Source organism: Parasteatoda tepidariorum, chromosome 5, assembly GCF_043381705.1.
Source record: "Parasteatoda tepidariorum isolate YZ-2023 chromosome 5, CAS_Ptep_4.0, whole genome shotgun sequence".
Taxonomy (NCBI): Eukaryota; Metazoa; Arthropoda; class Arachnida; order Araneae; family Theridiidae; genus Parasteatoda; species Parasteatoda tepidariorum.
Genome location: NC_092208.1, coordinates 74,741,244 through 74,758,695, shown reverse-complemented (window position 1 = coordinate 74,758,695; position 17,452 = coordinate 74,741,244). Strand labels below are relative to the sequence as shown.

The following is a 17,452-nucleotide window of genomic DNA, read 5'->3' as shown; positions in this document are numbered from 1 at the left end:
TAAAACCGGAGTTGAACAGTTTACCCAATTTTGAGTTCATGACTATTAATGCTCAACTCCGTAGCCCTATGATTTTAAACCCAACTCAGGAGACAAGGAAACTCATGGAATAAGCATTGAGGTAAACTAGCATTTGTGGAGAACTTTTTGATGGTATTAACCCGCATTTGCGTTACATGGGGAAGGAAGCCCAAAACCTTCTACGGTTAACCCGACGGCAAGGGGTCTTTGACCCATGGAAGGAGATTCTACCACGGAGGATATTTCACGTCAGCACTGAGGTCAGCTGAGTTTAGGAAAAAAGCACTAAGCTACGGATCATATTTTAACTTTTTTTTTCAAACTTTAACAACTTTAACAATGATATTTGTGACTGAAGCAATAATAAGGGTCACTTAAATGCCTTTTTGGTGAAAAAGATGAGGAAATTTAAAAATAAGCATACAATAAATAATATAGAAATAAATAATATGAAATTAATTGATCTGCTAATTTTAAATGCTTTTATTCTAATCAAACTGTATGTTTTTACACTTATTGTTCCCCTCTTCTACCTTGCCCCAAGCTGTCACAATTTCATGAACCCCTTCGCATCTCTTGAAGCGTGAAATCATTTGTGGATTGCCCTTACAGCCAGAGTTGCAAAAAACCCAGAAAAACCCAATCCCGGTGGGTTTTATTGGGCTTTTCTGGGTTTTATTGGACTTCTCTGGGTTTTTCATGTTTTATTGGGGTTTTTTTTTCAAAAGAGAGGGTAGGGGGAGCTTATTTTAAAAAAGAAGCTTATTTTAATATTAATAATTAAGTTTAATTTTATGAATTGACTTAACATATTACAGGTGATTAAAGTATAATTAATAATTAATACAAATAAATTGCTGCATAAGTCTGAAAAAAGTTTCTTCGGACATCACGATACAAAATGTTGTATGTACTCACATACATTACACATTTCAAATTTATTTTAACACGGGATTACTTTTTATTGATATTTCAATCTTACAAAATATTTGAGGAAATAATTTTTTTTGCGTAGAAAGCGAATCAAAGGCACTGACTAATCAATGGCCATACAATCAAATCCAGTCTCCAAACACAGTTTTTCCACCATGGGTTCATTTTTTTAGGCTAGACTACATATATATTTCAATAGAATGGCTCTTTAATATAACAGAAGATAAAAAGAAATCAATTTCAGAAAAACCAAGTAAAACTCAATGTAGGATGGGTTTTGCTGGGTTTTTCAGAGTGGGTTTTACCCAGTAAAACCCGGGTAGGTGGGTTTTTTGCAACCCTGCACAGCTTGAAGATGTACAATATATATTTATTAATAACATGAACTAGTATGTTAACATCTCAGCTTTTGAAAGATTTTCATTTTGAAAAAAACAAAAATCTAGTAAAAGCTGACAGTGTGAATGTTATATTGTTGCGCGAATGTTATATTTGTTATTTTTGTATTAATGAATTTAACCCGAAAAAAAAGCAACCCAAACAATATATAGATGCGACCAAAGGTGATTATAGCTGCTATCCGAGCCTTGGTGGATCAGGGGATAGAGTGTTCGCCTTCCGATGAGGTAAACAGGGTTCGAATCCTGCAATGGCTGGTCGATACGAATTCCGCATCCGGCTCGCATTAACCATAGTGCTGACAGAAAATATCCTGTCACGGGTTGGAATCCCCTTGCTGAAAGGCTAACCGTGACCAGGGCTAAAGAGAGTAGAAGGGCTGGTTCACTCCTTTGAAGAAACTCTCGCCGCGCCAATCCTCCGATTTTCTCTAGTGACGTCACTTTGGCGCAAAGTTCGCACTTTTACTTGAAGAACGGAGCGTTCGGCCTCTAACTAATATTGGAGCAATTTTTTTTTTTGGGACATATTCTAAGACATTTGTTACTTTCTATAATGACTTTCCTCAGTTTTTGCTGTGAATTTACAAAAATTTTAAGCTATTATCGAAATGCCAGTTTGCGCGATTGCAACTTGCAAAAATTCTGATAAAAAAACAAAAGGAAAAACGTGTTCCCTAAAGTAAATGAACAACTATGTAAAGAATGGATTCCGAAATGACACAGTTAATATAAAACAGCAATACGCTTTTTCTATCGTTAAGAACTTTTATAAAAATTCATTATCTAAATAGAAACCGCCTCGTTACTTCAAAAAGAAAGGCAGGTGAAAAAAAATCAAAAAATAGATTTAATTAAAATGTAAATAAAAAGCATAAATAAAATATATACCTAGTATATAAGCATAAACAAAATATATACCTAATAAGAAAGTTTTTTTAAACTATATTTATGAACGGAAATAAAGTGTTAATTTCGTAAATTTTGAAAGCTAATAACCAGAAAGAGTCTAACTTATTGTTACAAAGAGAAAGATGCAAAGTTATCATAATATCTTTGCTTGCGATCTCCGAGATCTGTGGACACAGTGACGTCATGAGGAGAGAAATCGTAGCTCTAAGAGCGGAGTGAACTAGCCCTTCTATTCTCTTCAGCCCTGTACCGTGATAGGTTTTCATAGTTTTCCTCTCCATGTAACATAAATGCGGGTTAGTTCCATCAAAAAGTCCTCCACGAAGTCAAATTTTTCCCAATACTTGTCTTCTGGGTTGGGTTCAAAATTACAAAACTACGGAGTTGAACATCAGTAGTCGTAAACCCAAAATTGGGTCGGCTGTTTCACGACGGTTATAAAATAAAAAGATAGCTGCTATCCATAGAAAATTTGGACACCATGGGCAAAAACCATGTGAACTATTTGTAATCTAATCATTTTACTATTAATCGATATTTGGAAGAAGTTTAAATAGTTGTAGTTAATCATTGTTTGATTTTGTTGCAAAACATCCATGAATTCATTTTCTTAGTCTTAACACAATGCAAAGAACGTCCCATTAAAAATATTAAAAAAAGTATTTGAAGTGCGTTTGTATGTTTTACAGTCTAATACAGTATGGCTACAGAAGCCTTTACTAAAGATGTACAAAAGCAAGAAAAAATCTAAAACTATTTTTTTTNGCAAATTTTATATTTGTTATTTTTGTATTAATGAATTTAACCCGAAAAAAAAGCAACTCAAACAATATATAGATGCCACCAAATGTGATTATAACTGCTATCCGAGCCGTGGTAGATCAGGGGATAGAGCGTTCGCCTTCCGATGAGGTAAACAGGATTCAAATCCCGCAATGGCTGGTCGATACGAATTTCGCACCCGGCTCGCACTAACCACAGTGCTGACAGAAAATATCCTCAGTGGTAGACGGATCACGGGTTGGAGTCCCCTTGCCGAAAGGCTAACCGTGACAGGTTTTCATAGTTTTCCTCTCCATGTAACATAAATGCGGGTTAGTTCCATCAAAAGTCCTCCACGATGGCAAATTTTTCCCAATACTTGTCTTCTGGGTTGGGTTCAAAATTACTAAACTACGGAGTTAAACATCAGTAGTCGTAAACCCAAAATTGGGTCGGCTGTTTCACGACGGTTATAAAATAAAAAGATAGCTGCTATCCATAGAAAATTTGGACACCATGGGCAAAAACCATGTGAACTATTTGTAATCTAATCATTTTACTATTAATCGATATTTGGAAGAAGTTTAAATAGTTGTAGTTAATCATTGTTTGATTTTGTTGCAAAACATCCATGAATTCATTTTCTTAGTCTTAACACAATGCAAAGAACGTCCCATTAAAAATATTAAAAAAAGTATTTGAAGTGCGTTTGTATGTTTTACAGTCTAATACAGTATGGCTACAGAAGCCTTTACTATAGATGTACAAAAGCAAGAAAAAATCTAAAATTAATTTTTTTAATCTATGTTCAATTTGAATTGAGTGCTGCTTTTTTAAATTTCCTTGCAAATTCGTCAATTGAAACACTTTGTTAAAACAAATAATTATGCACATATTTACTAATGCTCCAACATTTCTTCAAAGTAATTAGGTATTCCTTTTGGTTAGTGATTTTTATTTATGTTTTCGAGGTAGATTGGTTGTTCTTACGTTTCTCCTTGGACATAGTTTTTATTTAACTTTGTTATTTTAAGCATGTAGCAAAGTTTAAACATGAAAAAAATATTCGACTCTTGTTCCATTAAACTTAAGCAGGCCACTTAAAATTAAACAAGTTTGTATAGGTTTTTAATCTCATATTAATCTGGAATGAAAAGATTAGAACTTTAGGGAGAGCATTTAATGGATCGTCCCTCTGACAGTATTACAATAACGACTGTTCGTCGGGGAAACAATATTTGATACGCCGCAGGAACGCAATTGAATAAACTAATGGACGATAGAATAATTCGATGAATTAATGATGGGACCGATAAAGGGAATGTAGGAATAAACGAATGAGGGAATAAACTAAAGAATGATAGAATAAAAAAATAAGGGATTGAATGATAGAATGAATGAATGATCGAATGAATCGACGAATGATGAGATGGATAAGTGAATGAATCATGGAATGAATTAATAAGGAAATGAATGATCGAATGAATATAGAAGGAATGTATGACAGAAGGAATGTATGAGAGAATAAAGGAATTATAGAATGAATAAGGGAATGTAGGGTAGAATGAATAAAAATCAGAATACGTGTCTAAATGAATGAGTGCTTTTTATCAATGAATGAGGAATGAAGAGCAGCGACGGATTTTTAAGACCAAAATTCGTGATACAGCAGTCGATGACCAATGAATATCAAATCGTACTATCTTCAAAATAAATTAATTATTTTCACTAAATCCATTAATTGCATAATTTTTGTGTTTCTGTAATTGTTTTGTTAAGTATATTTCTGTAAAAGCATCTTCTTGCGTAATTAATTTATTTTTAATTCAGAGACTTCAAACTCATTTTAGAGATGAAGTTTCGCGCTATACTTTATTAAGTACATTAATCACAAAGTAGGAATAAATTAACGTGACAGCGAATACATATTAATATTTATGATAAAACTATGATAAAATTAAGAAAAATAAATGCTTGTTTCACAAGCATGAACCTTTCGAAACTAAAAACGTACACATATTATTGAAAAACCTGCTTAATTTGTAGAAACAACATCATTTCAAGTGTTAATGCATACGACCTGCTGTCTATTTCAATGAAGCAAATTATTTATGAATATGAATTCTATTCAAGTCAATTTAAGTAAATGAATTCTATTGAAATTTGTAATATTTTAAACAGTTTTAAAAAGAAATGTCCATTATTCCTTGAAGAATATTTTTTTCATGAGTCAAAGTAATGACGTGGCATTTAAAATAAATTTTCTGAACTGTAAGATAGATGTTGATTAATGCTCAACTATATTCTTACTTATTTTAGTGAATAAATTGTTCCATAACCTTGATTTTCAAATCTTACCTTGAGAAAGTGAAAACGGATTAAAATAGTATACAAAAGAGGAAGTAATGAAAGAGAAGTAAATATTTGATTTTCTTAGTAGCATGCGAGATAATATTAAAATTTTAGGAAAACTTTGAGGCAATTAATTAGTTTTACTTTATTTCATAACCAGCGTTGAGCAGTCGACCCATTTTTAAGTTTACAACTATCAATGTTCAATTCGGTAGCTTTGTAATTTTGAACCCATTCCAGAAAACGAGGAAACTTCTGCATCAAGCATAGGTACAAAACTACCATTTGTGGAGGACTTTTCTGATAAGTCGCATTTGCGTTACAGCGAGAAAAAAACCACGAAATTCTCCCAAGGTTAGCCAGACAGCAAGGGAAACATGAGCCGTCCACCACTGAGGATATTTTACATCAGTACTATGGTCGGTGCCAGCCTTGAGCAAAATTCGTATCGACCAGCCATCGCTGGTAATTGAACCTTGGTCGCCCCATTAGGAGTGGGGAGTTTCATCCCCTGAATCATCTTGGCTCGAGTTATTTAGTTAGTGTTTCTGATAATTTGCTATTTGTTTCGTACAATTTATATTGTATCTTGATATTATACTAATGTCAGGGGTATATTATACTTTTGTTAAGGATTTATAATGTGCGTCTTTAATAAGTATTTTTAAATTTCTTTTCAAAGAGTCCAAAAGTATGTACATTATGAGTCGCAAATGATACTAAAGCGAGGTATTTTAATTATGCAGAAAGTGGGAACAATCCTCGAAACCTGTTAGATCGCCATAGTTAGTTTCAATGTGTTAAAAGAAATAGTCATTAAAATCCTTTCTGTGTTTACTTTTGTAATTAGGCAAGTTTAGATGTTTTAAATTCGCATGCCTCAGTATTGACTGGTTAGATTTTTATAGTTTTTTTTTTAAAAAAAACTTTACTTAAATATTAAATTGCGATCATTTAACGTGCATAATTATTTTTCCTTAATTATCGTAAAGGATTCTAAAAACATACACTAAGGACGATCATCTTTTAATATCCTGGTTTTTAACCCTAGATAAACCCTGACTTATTTTTCTTTAAGAGACAAGCGCAGTCACGGTTGTTAATTTTCCATTTTTCATATAAGATATTTGGTATAACATAATAATTTTATATTTCTACAGAATGTTTATAATATTTTGGTACAACGTAATTTTCTCTGGGTATATCTCATATACAATACAAGCATTGTGGCCCATAGTGGAATAATTAAAAAATATTAAGAAATCTTGTAAATTAAACTCTTTTTATTGTTTAAAATATTTACCGAAAAATAAGATGATGTTGCTTGTTTTTCCAATTAATATTATTTTTTTATTTTTTTTCTTTTTTTATTTAATAATAACTTATTTTTCAAAAAAAAAATTCTGAAATTTGCAAACATTGCATTTTCACCATATATTTCTTACTTAACACAAAGACAGAAACGAAGCCATGGTAGAACATAAACAAACTAATTATGCATTGTAGTTGCCAGGTACCCAAAACAAAAATCTATCAAGATTACGATAAAATACATAAACAAATAAAAAATCTAAGTTAAGTAAAAGTCAGAGACGAGAAAGAATTATATTTCAATAAATTCGAGGAGCGATACGGCACTGAATTCAATTAATTCCACCTTAATTTACATGCTAAGTTATGTGGAGAAACTTAGCCATTTGCCATTTTGCTTTTTAACACGCTATTTTGCTTATGACTAAGGCCCGGATTTTGATGACATTTACATTTTTTTTGCATTTTTGGACCTTTTTTGTCTTTTAGAGCATTTTTTTAGATTTATAGGGCATTTTTTGGGGCGTATTTTGCATTTTAATGCATTTTTTAAAGTTTTTTGTTAATTTTTTCCAATTTTTATTATTTTTTTATCAATTTTCATTATTACACTGGCTTCCAAACAATGAAGNTTGTGTCATCGACAACATTTTTAATGTAATCGTTGAATTTTCACTTCGTGCAATTTGTTTGCGAGTTTTACGGCTGTGAATGAAAAGAGAGTTTTACAGTTTGTGTTTCAAAACTTACTAATTTAGAGCTAAGTATTGGATATTTATTTATAAAGACTGCAGAAGTGCTTTGGGCTTCGAGAAAATCGGTGGGAATTTTAGAGTTAATCGCTGAGTATGATCCGTTTCTTAATTCGCATTTAGCAAAATATGGTAATGAAGGCAAAGGAAAACAATCGTATTTGTCTGCAACGATTTGCGAGGAACTTATTGAAATATTGGGAAATAAGGTTTTAAAATAGTATATTGTTAATGAAATCATTGAAGCCAAATACTTCTCAATAAGTGTCGATTCGACACCAGATATATCACACACTGATCAGTTGACTGTAGTGCTGTTAATGTATTGGAAAAGGTTAACTTTCAGGATGTCTTGAACGATTTTGTAACAAAAAAAGCTAGAAGAGTTAATATTTAAGCTTATTGTATGATTTTTTTTAAATGCATATATTAATTACTTATATTCTTTTCGTTTGATTCAATATTTTTATTGAATAATGTGATAATATACCTATGTAGTAAAAAACAGCGTAATTATGAATAAAGTGTTGTGTTAGCGAAAAAATATATTAGGAAGTTAAAAACGGTAGGGGGGGGGGCCCGAGACGAGCATTGCCTAGGGGCCGCGACATGCTTAAGCCGGCTCTGCAAGTGTGGGTATCCGAGATCTTCTTCTTCTTGAAGTGCAAGTACCCAATTACGAAAAATTTAAACTGTTTGCAATTTCAAATTAAAATTTTAAACTGAAATGCATAGGATTTAGAAATTTGGACAGAGAAACCAAATATATGTTCAGTATTTTGTATAGAGAAAAATTTTATGAACTTTTTATTCTAAACTTTAGTCTTCAAAAAAAAAAAAAAAAANAGGGCATTTTTTGCACTTTTTAAGGGCATTAGTTGAGATTTTTTAGATCATCAAAATCCGGGCTCTACTTATAACTATTAGCTGACGTCATAGGTCACAAGTGTGGGTATCCGAGATCTTCTTCTTCTTGAAGTGCAAGTACCCAATTAAGAAAAATTTATAAACTGTTTGCAATTTCAAATTAAAGTTTAAGATGAGCGAGCTCGGATTTGAAAGCAACCCAAAGGAACAGCGAAAGCAGTTCCGGGGGTTGGCGAGCGTTAGCATTGGAATGGTTAGCGTGGAGCCCTCTAATTTTTTTTAAAAAATCTTAAATTGTGTTCTTTTTTTTTTCAGGAAAGCATAAAAATATTTCTGTTTCTTTCTTGCTTCACTTCTGGTCATATAATTCATGAATATGGCAGTGACGATATTATGGATGCTTTTGCCGAAGATAGTAAGTAGAAATTGCATAATTATTATTCTATTTTTTACGAATATGTAAATGAAGATAGTGTTTCAAAAAGTATTCATTTTTTTATAATTAATTTTTTTAGGCAGCAGTATTCAATAACAATTAATTATAGTTCACAATAGAAATCTTTCAACTTAATAAAAGCTTACAGAATGGAACTTGAGAAATTTTATGGTAACATTCGAATACCTATTGGTAGAACTCCGTTCTAGCTTATCTAATTTCAATTGCTGGCAAAAAAAGTTTTCATCGCGAATTTAGTTTCTGTATAATTGTGAGATTCATCATGCCTTTTTAAATAAATTTAATCTATTACATAGCCTACATTAATAAAATGCATAGTGCGGAATTTTTTAATTAAAAAATCTTAAAAAAAATTGAAGGAATTCTTAATTTCACCTTTAGCAAATGTTTCTTAACAGGTGTTTAGCGTTATTGACGAAACTGGAGTTTTTTTTAATTATTATTATTATTTATTTTATTTTTTTGTTTATTGATTTTTTAATTTTTATTACTTTTCACTCATTGATTTTTTTATTATTATAGTAAAAAATAATGTAGAAATATAGAAGTAAATATAATATACTATGAGGCTCCTCTCACCAACTCCCAAACGATTTCCTCGTAAGCACTTCTTTTTCTTGACGATAAATGAACTGTATATGACAGGGGTGGCCAACCTGCGGCTCGCGAGCCACATGCGGTTCTTTGAAGGATTATTTGTGGCTCTCGATAAATGTACCCGAGTTCCCTTTTCATTTTCGTGCTATTATATTTTAAAAATTTATCATCGTTCCGTATGTTCCGAATTTTGGAAATTTGTACCAGAATCGAAGTATCCTGAATTAAAAAAGGTTGCTTGTCGAATTATTTCAATATTCGGAACAACGTACTTATGTGAATCATAGTATTCCACTTTAAAATTCGTGAAATTCAAACTAACCAGCATCTCAAAGAATTACTGAGAAGTGCTGTCACCAATTATTCACCAAATTTTAACGAATTTTCAAGAGAAATAAAATAAATGTGTTTAATTTTTAATATTTAAATTCAATACACATATTTTGTACTTTTATTTATATGTTTTCAATAAATATAATTTCCGTAAAAAAATTTTAATACCTTTTTCGCATACCTTTTAAATACGTATTTAATTGCGGCTCACGAAAAATTTCAAATTTTGAAAAATGGCTCAACTATTAAGGAGCTTGGCCACCCCTGGTAATATGACTTCAAAACTATACTCCGTTGCAAGTTAAGAAAAGGCCATTGCGGTATAGGATTTAAGTAATCATCCGCGTCTGCATATAGTTCCATTCTATTTAGCTACCAAATTGATATAATTATGCTTTCAAAACAATATAAAAGTTTTTAAAAGTTAAACTCATCGGGCAGAAGTTTTATGAGCAAAAAGAAGGCCGTCGTATGTAGTTGCAAGAGTTGGCGATGATGATATTCGTTCGCGTTTGAAGCTTGGTATCCATTTAAATGCAAACAGGCTCTCTCCATAGGGATAATGGTTTTTTCTTAACTTGCAACAGAGCATAAATATTATTCAATTAAAAATTCCTGAAAATGTTTAATGTAATAACACAAATGGTGATTCTATTCTTTTCTGGTAAAATTTAATATTTATGAATTTGCTAGGCTACTATTGCAACTTCATGTACAGTGCGCAAGAAAAAAGGAAAAAAATGAATCACCCTGAATAACTTTGGATCTAATAATCGGTTTGTTACGTTCTAGGACCCAATTTTATAATTCGATTTATCGCGAACTATTCGAATTTTGTTCTAATTTTGAATTATAACCTTACATTCTTTAAAACAACAGAAATTGCCGACCAGGTGGCCGAGTGGTTAGGGTGCCTGACTGCGGAGCCGATGGTTGGGGGTTCGAATCCCGCTCAGGGCATGGATGTTTCTTTCTCTCTGTGTTCTATGTCCTTTCTCCTGTGTGTGAATGTGACCGGCCCTATAAACGGGTTTGTGGTTGTGTGGCGTGGGCGACGCTGCTCCACCGCCGTGGCTTCGCCACAGGTGCCCACTAGGTAAAGAGAAGAGAGTAGCAGTTCTGGCACTCCTGGCTAATGGGGCAATACATCCCAAGTGCCCGCCAATTAAAAAAATAGTAAAAATTTGCATACCTTACAGTTAAAAAATTTTCTACCATTATTAAATAAAATAATAAAAAATACTAAGTAATTATTAAAATTTATTTTTTCCATTGATAATTATTTTTGGGTATTTTTTTCGTTGATAATTATTTATTGAATATAATTGTGTGCAAAAGTTTTACGATTCGCTTTAAGAGATCTCGAGATTTAGTGAAAGTAAAATTAACATTCAGGTGTCAAAATGAATCGTTAAATAGCCTTGCTTAATTTTGGCGATGTACAAATTTATTTATGACAACAATCACATTGATGATATTTTCCCTTAAAATACTTGGGGGGGGGAATGGGAAATCCCATCGAGGATTTCCACCAAAGCAATGGAAGTAGATTAATTCTTAACAAGATTGCCTTGTAGTTTGATGACTTTAACGAGTTTCTTAAACGAGTAATTTTACACTTTTTTATTAAAATATTAGATGTTGGGAACTAAAATCATCGGATTAAGCAACAGAAATTAGAATTTTTAGTTTTTATTTCATGCCTTGTTAAATCCTGAATACGGTCTGTTGCATTAGTCTTGATCAGAGGTTAAATCTATACAAATCCCACTCAAATCTCAACTTGAATTCCATTATGGTCGATGATGGCCTTTAAAAAATTCCATCATCATATCATATCGTCTTCTGTTTAATTCCAACCTTGAAATCCAAGTAGGTTCATTCAGTCTAGTTAAACTACTTGTATACAACGTATCATCGACGATTTTGTTCGAATCTTCTCAAAAAGTGGGTCGGCCACTGGGAGTTCGAGTTGAAAAGCCATAGGTCACGGTTTCGGTACGCATCGATCGTTTTCTATGGAATGTTTTTTCCTCGTTTTGTGTTTTCTTTGTTGATACATGCATTAGGAATTAAATTGTTCGAGAGATTGGCGGGGTTTTATTAGATGATTTCGCAATAACCGGAAATGTTGAGGAGATTGGTGTCTTGGCCCTGTTTGTTTTAGGGTGTCCCCTCGCAAAAAAGATTAAATTTTTGGAGGCATGTACTCATTAACTACTTTTTAACTTGTTTCTGTGTCTTCGTGCATTGTATTCTTGGTTATGCCCACGAGTGTTATTAAAATTTTTATAATCTATTTTGTTTTCCATAAGAAAAAAAACTTAAAACGAAAAAGGACAACAGAAAACTAATTAACCTGCCAATAATTGAAACAGTACTTGTAATTGTGAATATTTTGAGATGAATGTAGATAAATAGTCTTTCAGGATAACATTTTGTTCATTTTTTATGCAACAAAAAAATTATAATATTAATTTACATTTTACTTTGTAAATATTCACAGTCAGTATAAAGACAGGATTTTAACTTAAATCTTTTAAAACGATTATAAAGAAATGATTAAAATGATTCAAATCGGAATTGAGAACACGTGGTTTAATTTTTAAATTAAGAAAGTATAATAATAAATTTTTTGGGAAAAAAAGATCCTGTGAGTGGTATCAAAAATTTGATACAAAAAAAAACTTCTTATAATTCGGCAATCAAACATTATTGCCGGAGTCCAAGACTATATTGTTTATATAATTATTGTTTCATTGCTAATTCATAGTAGGAAAATTTATTTTTAAAAAAATTATATAAAAATTATTTTGTCTTAATTTCTTAAAATCAAGTTTTTTCTGTTATTGCTATTAAACATGATTTGAGTAAACCATTGTTTAAAACAAAAAACCACTATCCAACTAAGTAAAAATCAGCAATTTCGACAAAAATCCTTTTTTTTTTATCCATATTTAAATTTTAGATCATTAGCTTTTCCAAATCTCTGATCTCTCTGATTTTTAGAAGTGAAGTTATAGTAGTTTTTTCGTATGCAGACTGACAAAATCGAAACCGGAAGTAAACTCCCAAAAACGAAGCTATGACGTTTTTTGTTTTGCTTTCAGTATTTTAACTCCTATCAGTTTAAATAAGTTTCATTTTTAAGACAAATGAAATTCGTTTTCAGAAGTTAGTTTTCGAATTATTATTATTATTTTGGTCAGCATTTTCGTACATTGCAGAATTTTTTTGCATTTTTTGTAGAGCGTTGATGCTGAGATAATTTTTACGCTAACATACAATACAAAAAAGTTTATTATAAAATTCTTTTAAATTTTGTAAACAGATTTTGAATAATGTTAGCATTGTTTTGAACTAAAAACTAAGGTCTAACTGAGAATTTATTTTTATCAAGCTTCTAGTAAGAATTTTTAAAATTTTTCTTTAAAAATTCAATATTGAGCAATGTATTTAAGTCTATTTCATTGTTTTTCTTTTTTTCGAACGCTATTTAAGATTTTCGTTCCAAACATAGGTAATCACCTTATTGATCTAGAAAAAAATCTTACTTTAAAATTTATGCATTACAATTTGTTGTAGTTAGCGTGACATAACTTTGTAGTTTTTTAGCTCAAATTCGCCCTTATTTTGAAAAATATTTTATAAATTTTTAAACTTTACTTTAAATTTATGGTTTTAGGACCCTTTTTTACCAAACATAAAATTAAAATTTCAATATAATCCTTTTTTAGAAAATAAAAAAAAAATATTTCTAAACTAGTCGAAGATTTATATTTGATGATTTAAAATGAAATAGAATACGGTCTTAAAATTGCTTTTAAAAATTTTTTTTTTTTACTGCCGTCAAAATTTTATTTCATTATGAAATTTAACCTTATTAACTTGGTTCAGCAAATACATACGAATTTTTGAATAAAGAACGCTAACTATCCTTTCGTGTCAAACATTAATTTTAGGAAAGGGACACATCTCAAACATCGATAATAGATGCTAAAATTTATAACGAAACTCCACCAGCTTATTTCCAGAACTCCTTTTCTTTTTTCCTTCCGCTATACAACGATTTCGCAGAATAAGCTATTGGGGTGGTTAAGTTCCTATTAACTTTAATCCAATCTTTGTTGTAATTGACCTCGTTAATGATTCATCATATTTTGAATTGTTGTTTTGTTCTTACACTTTTCAATATTAATTTTGAGACTCCTTATAAGTAGGCTTAAAGACTTGACTTCTGAAAATATATAATAATAAAAGCATTGATTGACATACACCTTGTACTTTTGCAATATTTTGATATTCTTAAAAGATCGTAGAAGACTTTTCTTAATTAAAATGAGTCTTTATCAATATTTTAATGTACATTTATACACAAATGATATAAAATATTAAGGTTATCGAAATAAAAAGTGGATACATGTTATAGCCTCGGATATAAAGTAGCGATAGCAGTGTCACCTCTCAGGATTATAAATTAAGGTAAGAGAGGTGCACAACAGTATGAGTATAACTCATTAACCAATTTTCCATGAGGACATTTAAAGTGAATGTAAAGTCGTCCTAAGAGGGATGCATATAAAACAGAACGTCTTGCAATGAGATTTAGTACAATTTTTTTGATGTCAAAAATGAGCGTATTGCAGCCATTTCTACGCAGTTTATGGCTAGAAATGTGAACAAATAGGGTAAAAGTTTTTATCACCTTCAAATTTTCTGAGATTCGAGAGAAACAAACAGCTTGATCTCTCATGAATCCATTGCTGCTCCAGCTGAAATTATTAGAGGTAATGAAAGTATTACGACTCGTAAGCAGTGGTCGGAAAAACTGCATTATTTTTGTAGTTTACAACAACTAAAACTACTTTGTTACAAATGTAGTTCACTACAACAACTATACTTTTCTTTAAATGTAGTGACTACAAATTACTTTTGATTTTAGTAACTACTTCACTACTTTAAGGAGATGAACTTTGCAGAACATAATTTGCACCTACGTTCAAAATTGTTTTGAATAAGAAATTGGCTTACAATAAGTATAAGGGAATAATTAAGAAATACTTATTCATGTTTACATGACCAAGTCTGTCATTCCAAAATATTTTTCTTTTAGAATTTGATCATTTAACCTTCAACTTTTTATGTCTTTTTCGACAGCGAATATTTAATTTAAGAAATACGAAATTATGAAATACTTGCAATTTTTTAATTGTTTAATGCTCTTTTATTTCCACCTAAGAGATTAAGTACATCGAAAATGCCTTCCCATCCTTTAAAATAGCACCAATGTTTCACGAGTGTGCAGTAACGTGTGAGAAAGTGACCAGAGTGATTAATTATCTATTTTTTTATAATGATGGCTAGTTTAAATATTAGTTATACGTGATTTTAAATAAGCAATTTCTGTAAACCCTCAACTAAAGCTACTGGGTCATTTTCATTGCATTCATTAACGGACCCGCGAGGATTTGAACCCATCAAATTCGAAAAATCAGCTGCGTTAGAACCGTGTTTCTTTTCTAAACTAACGTTAAAAGTAGTTGCCAGAAATAGCTACAAACTACTGTTTTTTTTTTTCCTGTTTTTTTTGTATCGCATTATTTACTACACTAGGTTTCTTAAAAAAGTAGCACCCTACACTACAAACTATTAAAAAAGTAGCGACTACAGTAGCATACTTCCGACCATTGCTCGTAACAATCTGTGCAGTCATCTTCCGCCACTGTAACTAGGCGCATCATTCTTAGGTTGACTTTACATTCACTTTAAATGCTTTCAGTTGATCTGGTTAATCAGTTACACACAGTTTGCAATGCACTCCTCTTGCCTCCCTCTTCAATAACGAATCATAACTGTCTATTGTGTTCCTAATATTCTCACACATATCCTCTTTTTACGGGAGTAATCCTTAAATTTAAATACATGCTGAAATGTTTATATTTTTATTTTGCAGCCAATATCTGTAAAAATGACTTATCAGACAAAGTCATATTTTGTCGTTTTTTGAACGGAGGGAAACTTCAAGTATTTGAAATAAATCCATGCCTCTGCACGCACATCCTCCTAGATTTTGAAACTTCAGCTTCAGATTTAAGTAAGTTAAGGCAGTTTCCCAGAGATAAAAGAACCATGTTTAGTCTCTTATTCATTGAACAAAAGAAAACTCTTAAAAATTAAATGCTGAAAAATTTTGAGCATTCCCTTTTAAGGGTAAACTATATTTTTCTAACTTAAAATTAGTGTTTTTTAAGTGCTTTTGACTGCTTTCGACCTTAAAATCAACAAAAAATTCTTTATATTGTTTTAAACTTTAGAAATTTCAATGTTTAAAAATGCTCCAGGTTTAGAAACTCAAAATAGGAAACTATAAAAGTTGTTCTTACAACTTTTATAGTTTAAAAGTTAAAATATAAATGTTATAAAAGTTAATATTTATATTTTAACTTTTATAAACAAAATATTATTTCAGAAATACCGATTGCTCAAAAAATAGCGATTTTAGTTCTAAAACTCAAAACCTGAGAAATATAAGAATGACAACTTGAAAGTTAATTATGACCATTCGCTTCTATAAAAACCACTTAGTTTATTTTCCGTAAATTTAAAAGTTTGTTACAAACTTTCAACATATGGAGTTGCTAAAAAAATAATGCATACTGTTTTTAAAACAACCACTTTTTGCGGAAAAAAGCATGGCGCTGTCTGTGGACATACTAAAAGAAAACTGAAGTAAAAAATATTACTAAATTGAAATATCTTGGCATACAGCAGGAGACATTGGTTTTTAAGTTTTTCTAGTTTGTCGAGTCATCTGTTGTGAAATTTCGTAATTAATTTTAAATCTTGGTAAATTTATCTCCTAAGTAGAACGCAGCGTTTCTTCAGTTTATCGTTGATAGATTTTTAAAATCATCTGTTACTTCTTGAATATTATTTTAATTTCAAAATGGTGACACATTTAGTTTTTTTAATTTTTTTTTTTAATTTGTAATTTTTTTAAATTTTTTTTTCTATTTTTGACTCTTGAAAGTTTAATTGATAATATTTTCTTTTTAAAAGACTTATTTTTTCATTGTTGAAGCTAACGTTATTTCAAATTTTATTTTTCAGAGAAATTTACCTATCTGCGTTCATTGAATCACAGGCTCCAAATCTTAGGAACTATTTCTGTTGACGTGTCTAACGTGACTATCAATCCTCAAAACGTGGCTGCTTGGGTTTTAAACAATCAATTCGATGGATTGGATTTATTAGTTAAAACTGAAGCTGCCTCAAATGATACAAAACCAAATAATGTTGTTTATTTCATAAAGGTAATTTTAAAAAATAAATGTGTGTGTGTATATCTATCTATCTGTAATCTGTGTGTACATATATATAAACTCATGTTTGTGAAAATTGCAACACCATGAAGGACTTACGCGAGTGAGCTGAAATTTTCAGGAAATGCAAAGTAGAGCATGATATGCAAATGATTAGAATTTCAGACCCGTAGCTCATGCGTATGCTGAGCACCGCCCTCTGAACGGCGGATGGATCCAAATAAATAGACGGCTGTAGCGAGGCGTGTATGGTTATCGGTGGCTATCTGCTAGTGGTAAACGTTAGCTCAGACGTTACTTATGCCTCTTCGACGAAAGAGAGCGAGATTTCAACAACTTACGGAGTTTGAAAGGGGGAGAATCATCAGCCTTCGTGAAGCTGGATTGTCTCATCGTGCAGTAGCCGCTCGTGTGCAGCGTAACAGCAGCACAGTG

The 17,452-nt window shown here is 31.2% G+C and overlaps 1 protein-coding gene across 2 annotated transcripts in view; it reads left to right on the top strand.

Moving 5' to 3' along the window:
- The window catches only part of LOC122269489 (uncharacterized protein MAL13P1.304-like), a 32,890-nt gene that overhangs the window by 2,114 nt on the left and 13,324 nt on the right, over positions 1-17,452 (top strand). For both annotated transcript variants that reach the window (XM_043042885.2, XM_043042884.2), the window contains exons 2-4: positions 8,624-8,723; positions 15,649-15,789; positions 16,806-17,008. In XM_043042885.2, coding sequence (XP_042898819.1) covers positions 8,624-8,723; positions 15,649-15,789; positions 16,806-17,008 — 444 coding nt within the window. The remainder of the gene's footprint in view (positions 1-8,623; positions 8,724-15,648; positions 15,790-16,805; positions 17,009-17,452) is intronic.